The 6,314-nt window shown below is 38.5% G+C and overlaps 1 protein-coding gene across 2 annotated transcripts in view; it reads left to right on the forward strand.

Annotated features, from left to right (window-relative positions):
• Nucleotides 1-6,314, forward strand: part of PRKAR1B (protein kinase cAMP-dependent type I regulatory subunit beta) — a 106,667-nt gene that overhangs the window by 20,283 nt on the left and 80,070 nt on the right. For both annotated transcript variants that reach the window (XM_068909058.1, XM_068909057.1), the window contains exon 4: nt 1,482-1,573. In XM_068909058.1, the coding sequence (XP_068765159.1) occupies nt 1,482-1,573 (92 nt within the window). The remainder of the gene's footprint in view (nt 1-1,481; nt 1,574-6,314) is intronic.

Below are 6,314 nucleotides of genomic sequence, written 5' to 3' on the forward strand. Positions count from 1 at the left end.
TTGCCCGCATTAAAGAATCCTCTCTTCTTTTCCTTCCTTCCTACTCCCTTTCTCCAAAACACTAACAAAAATTCAAACTAAAGGTGTGTACTCATTCAGAGACCCCTGGGATTTTCTTGGCATAATTCAAAGGTTAAAAACAAGAATAATAAAACATTCAGTTATGCTGCCTCTTGTTCTGTAGGTCAAAAATGCTAAAGCAGAATGAAAAGAGACTAAATCCTTGTTTATATTTTGGAATATAATATATATATTTATATTTTCCTTCTTTGAATTTCCTTTATAGACTTTTTTTTTTTTTTAAATAGAGAGAATGGTTATTTTCTGCAAAAGGACTTAAAACTACCTTTCCATCAGCATATGTAGTAACTGAAATAAGGTAGAAATACTATTTCTTTCACAAGAAAATGTCCATTATCAGACCTTTTTTGTACAGTAATTAAAAAAAAGCAAACATATGTTGACCTTTAAATAGAAGCAAGGTTTATTTAACACGTAATAGTTTTCCTAGGTTTGATTCTGACCAGCCATAATAAAACTATAAAAGAAAACATGTTACTTACGCAGAAGTTAAGAGGCAATGTTCACATTCCTTATTACTAATGTCAAAGAACATCTTTTACAAATCATAACCTTGTTAGAAATTTTTTACATCATCATAAAGTCTCTGATTGGCAGAGCAAGATACTTGACATACACAGAATATTAGTGTCTTTACTAGCATCTTATGAAAATGCTTAGCATCTGTTCAATCTAACATTGCAAAAGTCTGATTAAAAAAAAAAAACTTCACCCACTACCAAAACATACCTCTGAATTTCCGTGTATGTTCTGACCAGACAAATTCACACATAACAGGGCTTTTACCTTCTCCTCAATTAACAAATAAAAATGCCTCTTCATTCTCAAATGCAACTTCTTATTTTTTGCTGTGAAGCTAACGCACAGAATTTTGACCCAGGTGGGCCTCTCAAGAGCTCAGTTCTTTCCACCACCACAACCATTACTGAAATGCTTTATGTATTTAACACATTCTTACTTTTTACCTAGAGAAATTTTGCTCATTCTCTGGTTTCAAGAGTGGGTTGCTTCTGATACTGTTTGGGGAGGGGAAGAGTATGAAAAGTGTTCCCTTCAGTTTGAGAGATTTGAAAGGAGAGTACATAGCTGCCAGTGCCTGCTAATTATTTCCCCTTGTACTGTCAATGGTATTTTATGGATACCCTTCTCTCCGTTCACCCTGGATCTTATATATCTTTTCTGGTTGTCATATTGGGAATATCAAGTCTTACCCTAACATTATCAAAACTGTAATTTATTTCTTTCCTAGTGGCTTTATATTAAATCCTAAATCTGTCTCACTGTTTGAAATCAAGCTGCATCCATCATCTTGAATAATGGATTTTTTTTTTTATAGATTTCAAGATCTGTAAAGAAATACAATCAGACATGTAATTTCCCTTCCTTCTTTTCCCCTACAGGTTATTCCCAAGGACTATAAAACTATGACTGCTCTGGCAAAGGCCATCTCCAAGAACGTGCTCTTTGCTCATCTTGATGACAATGAACGAAGGTATGAGGTGTTTTATGATTTAAAGGATCTTGTAGCTTGACCTGAAGACAAGAAATTGTATTACATTTTAGATTAGAAAGCTCCTCAGGGATCAGAACTGGTCTCATTGATGTGTTTGAAGCCCCCAACGCTCACGATATTATAACAAAAGGTAGAATCACAAGCTAAAAAAGGGAAAGAACAGATTAGAATTATTTAGACACATTAGATGTTTTCAGCAGCTGGTGTCCTGATGAACTTAGTTCTAGGGTACTTATAGAATTGGTTAAAGCAATCTCAGAAGTATTTGTAGCTGTTTCTGAGAACTCAGATTAGACAGGTCAAGTACTGGAAGAGAGGGAAAGAAAAAAATGTGATATCTATAAAGGGATAGAAGAGAATTACAGATAAATCATTTTGCTCTTTGAAAAACTTCTGGAACAAACAAATTACATTTAAGCACCTGAAAGAGACCAAGGAGTTCAGTAACAGCCAGCATGATTTTTCAAAAACTTGAAAATGTCTTTGTATAGCAGAATAGCAAGTCTGGTAGATGGGGAAGGCACAACGGAGGCCGAACAGCTTGTCTTTAATAAGGTTGTTGACGTTAATCCTTATGACAGTTTCTAAACAATCTAGGGAGACATGATTTGAATGAAACCACTGTGCAATCTATGCAAAACTGATTGGATAGCTATACCCAAATAGCAACTATCAATGGTCCATCATTATAATGGAAAGGTATATTAAGGTGGTGTTTGTTTTGGGTCTGATTTTCTTAATTATTTTCATTAATGGTCTCAGTGGTGGCATGGAGTGTGACTGTTGAATTTTTAGATGACAAAGATGAAAAGGATGGCTAAAATATTGGGAGGAGGCAAGACAAGAATTCGGAATTATGTTGACAAATCGGACACGTGATCTAGTAAAAACAGGATGGATTGTTGCTGTGCCAAGCACAGAGAACTATACTTAGGCAGGAAGAACATCTGTATAACTATATCAGAAACAACAGTTTGATAGTTCTTTGAAAAAGGATGCAGAACTTATTGTGGATCACGGTCTGAACATTAAGTCACTAATGTCAAGCTATTGTGAAAAAGGGTAACATTTTACTAGGAGTGACTAAACAGGAGAATATGCAAGACATGAGAAATGATCTTTCCTGTCTGGCTAGCGCTGGAAAGATTTCAACTGGAATACAGTGTTCCATTTTGGGTGCTGCGCTTCAAGAAAAAACAGTTGGAGGAAGTTCAGAGAAGAGCAATGGGAATGATCACAGATATAAACAGCATGACTTCTGAAGAAAGAATGAGATTGGCTGGCCTGCAGAAGAAAAGTCAGGAGCAGAGGGACATGATAATAGCTTATAATTGTGTATGAATAATGGTATATGAAGAGGAAAGGAATAAACTGGTCTCTGTGCCAAGGGTGGGTAGGGTAAAGAACAGCACATTTAAAATACAGTAAGAAAGAGTCAAGTCAGATGCTAGGAAAAACTCTCTGATTGCTTGGGTAGCTTGTGGAATGTCCACCACTTGAGGCCTTTAAGAACAGATTAGACTACTGTCTGCCAAAAATGACATAAGTAGCGTTGGTCCTGCCTTGCAGCAGGGGGATAGACTAAGTGGTGGGGTGAGGTTCTTCCCAACCCTACTTTTCTGTGCTTCTGTGATTACAAAGAGCAAAGATTTTGTCTACGCTGACGTTTTAGTACCGGGTGCGTAGCATCAGCGATGTAGTCCTTTGATGGGACTAATTCTATGCTTTCAGTCAAGCACGTTCTGAAGCATGCAAATTTTGCTCCCTCTTGCAGGCATTTACACACTCTAATTACTTTGAAATCCTTATTGTTATGATATCCCATTAGCATGCAGATTAGTGGAGTAATTGGAAGGGGATTAACTTTACACATTTTTTTTCTAGCTTTTCCACCCACAACAGAGAATTCTTACACAGCACTACTGTAAATCGTAGTTATACCATTGGGATGTTAACATGACAAGCAAGGGAAGGGTAGATTTTCTGGATGGAGAAGGGACGTTTCAGTAATATATCATCAAAATAGGGTGAGAGAGAAAGAGGAAAGGAGAAGTGTGTTTTTCCTGCACTGTTGTTTGTACATCGTGGTCGTGGTCTCTCCTCACCTTTTCCCATGTCTCGTTTACTTCTGTCAATCAGACTATCTTGTTATGGGTACATGTAAGAAGGGAAGGGAAGGGGTATGTACAGTGTCCCATGTGTGTGCTGTAGAAGGGACACAGACTATCTGTTTTTGTAGTCCTCAAACTATTGCTTGGGCGTGTCTGCTATGTCTGCTGTTGAAAGCTTTGGAAGCCTCTTGGTTTCTGGATTCTCCACTGGGCACATCCAGCATTATCCCATCTCCCTTGCTCAGGGACTTGCATAGGTGCTGCGTTCAAACCTGATGACAAGCGTAGCAACCTGTTGCCCACGTTGGAAGAAAAAACCCACTGAAGGACACATGCCTCCTGCTTTTGCAGACAGAATCACAATGAACAAAGAAATTAGTAAATATTACTGAACCCGCTCTCGACATCATGCTATTGCCTTTGTCTGGTCCTGTTTGTCAAGTGTGGAAAAGTCAGCAAGTTGGAGTGTACTGCTGTGATCACTTCCAGTTTGCGTCTGGTTGATGCAGATATGTAGTTCAGCAAATAACTGGTGTATGCCTTTATTTAGGGTTCCCTGCATGCTGTCTTGTTGGAATGGTAGAAAACTTGATGAGGATATTTTGTTTTCTGTGCTGCAGTGGTGCGTTTGTTTGTTTGTTTGTTCCCCCCCCCCCATTTGTAATGGTTGCCTCTTAAACTTCTCTTTCTTCTCTGAAAAGATACTTGCATTAACCTGCTCTATGCCTGTGTAGTTCATGAGACTTATATTGCATTTGCTGTTTAACAACTGTGAAGGTCCTTATGTCTGACATAAGCACTTATTTGTCAAGGCAGTGTGTGATACATTATCTTTATGTCAGATATTCCAGATGGTTGACTAATCACATGAGAAGTCATGCTGAAGTTAAGGTAAATAAGTATCTTTTTGCACTGGTGTCTGAAATAGTTTTATTCAAATTTATATTCACAGTCTTATTTTGGATAGCATCTTTTTGTGGCTTAGAAAGTGTGCTATTTATCACACATGCACATGCACACACACACGCACATGCGCACACACACACACACACACACACACACACACACAGAATCTGATGTAAAATTATGTGGAAAATAACAGTAAAAGAGAAAATGACTTTGTCAGTACTTAAAGCTACAGAGTTGATTTACCCACACAACTATTGTCAAAATGTTCTTTTCAATAGTACCTAGTAAAAGGATAGTGCAGCTCTGAAAAGTGATGTAGCAGTCAACTGTGTTCTTTTGGGTCTTTTTATTGACTTCAGTCTTGATTAAATTCTGGAGTAATGTCCTGGTTTTCTCAAAGTCGGTGGCACAATGCCCATTGTCTTAAGTGGAAACGTGCTTTTAACTGTAAGGGGGCAGTTCTCATTTGCAAAATCAGGAATGCATGGCTTTTAACTGTGTTTATGCACACATGCACCTGATGTATAATTTATGTGTATTCTCCTTTGCCTACAGCTGGTCTGTTTACATGCATGCTGACAACAAAATCTCCAATTTACATTAATGTATCACAGACTCCTTCTCACTAATTCAAAAAACGTTGAGTAAACTGACAGTAAAAAGTTAAAGCGATGCCAGGGCTTCACAAAACCCTTCTGTTACTGGGCTTTAGTAGGGGTAGTTTAACTTTCATTATTTATTAGAATATTGCACATCTAACAAAAACATTGGGCTATAGTAAAAAATTATATGAAAATAATCATAGGCAGGGTGACGTCTGACATCTGAAATCTTTGAGAGCTCGGGGGAAGAGATGGATGTTTTGGGGGTGAAGGGCTTAATTGCAAACTAAATAGAGTTGCAGAGAGTACACTGGAATGTGTCAGTATGCCTATGCTGTGGGCTCATCCCTATTTCTTACCTTGCTATTAGCCCAAACTCAATAACAATCTTCTCACAGAAGCCTCATGCCTGGGGTTATATATATATTAAAAATATGCTTTGACTGGGCTTGCTTTGCTAGTTGGGATGTGTGGTAAAGCTTGACCCTTTCACTTTGTTTCAGGCTTTGATGCATCTACTTTACAGTTAGGATGTATCTAATGCCTGGTAGTTGAGCTTGGTTTCGGTAGTCCTGTTTTATCGTACTGCAGATATGCACACCACATAGGCACGCGTGCTTTAACTCTTCCCTCTCCTCCTCTCCCTGCCCCCACGTGACAACTTACTGGCTGACATATGTTCACATGGGGGTTTTGCCCTTAATTCTGTGTTTCCTCCATACTCCACTTACTTCATGACTTCGCTCAAAAACTCTTAGAAGAGACTGCTTGAAGGGTTTTATTAGCTGGGCAGTTAAGCATGCTGGTTAAACTCAGATGTGAGTGCAGCAAGATTTTTTGGAAGAGCATAGTAGTGTGAAAACATCATGCAGAAGCTGTGGAGGTGAGGATCAAGAGAGCAGTTTTCCAAGGCAGAGAGTACTCTAAAGACCTGCTAGTTATAATCACTGCAAGATCAGCAAATTTGTGCCCACCTGGTCCTGACTTGATGCTCTCAGAAACCTCACGTATATATGCACAGTCCTTCAAAACAGATTCTCGTGGGACAGCTCTGAAGGAGATCCTTGCAATATAGAACAACTTGTGGTACAGATGACA

The sequence above is a fragment of the Struthio camelus genome, chromosome 15 (genome assembly GCF_040807025.1).
Source record: "Struthio camelus isolate bStrCam1 chromosome 15, bStrCam1.hap1, whole genome shotgun sequence".
Taxonomy (NCBI): Eukaryota; Metazoa; Chordata; class Aves; order Struthioniformes; family Struthionidae; genus Struthio; species Struthio camelus.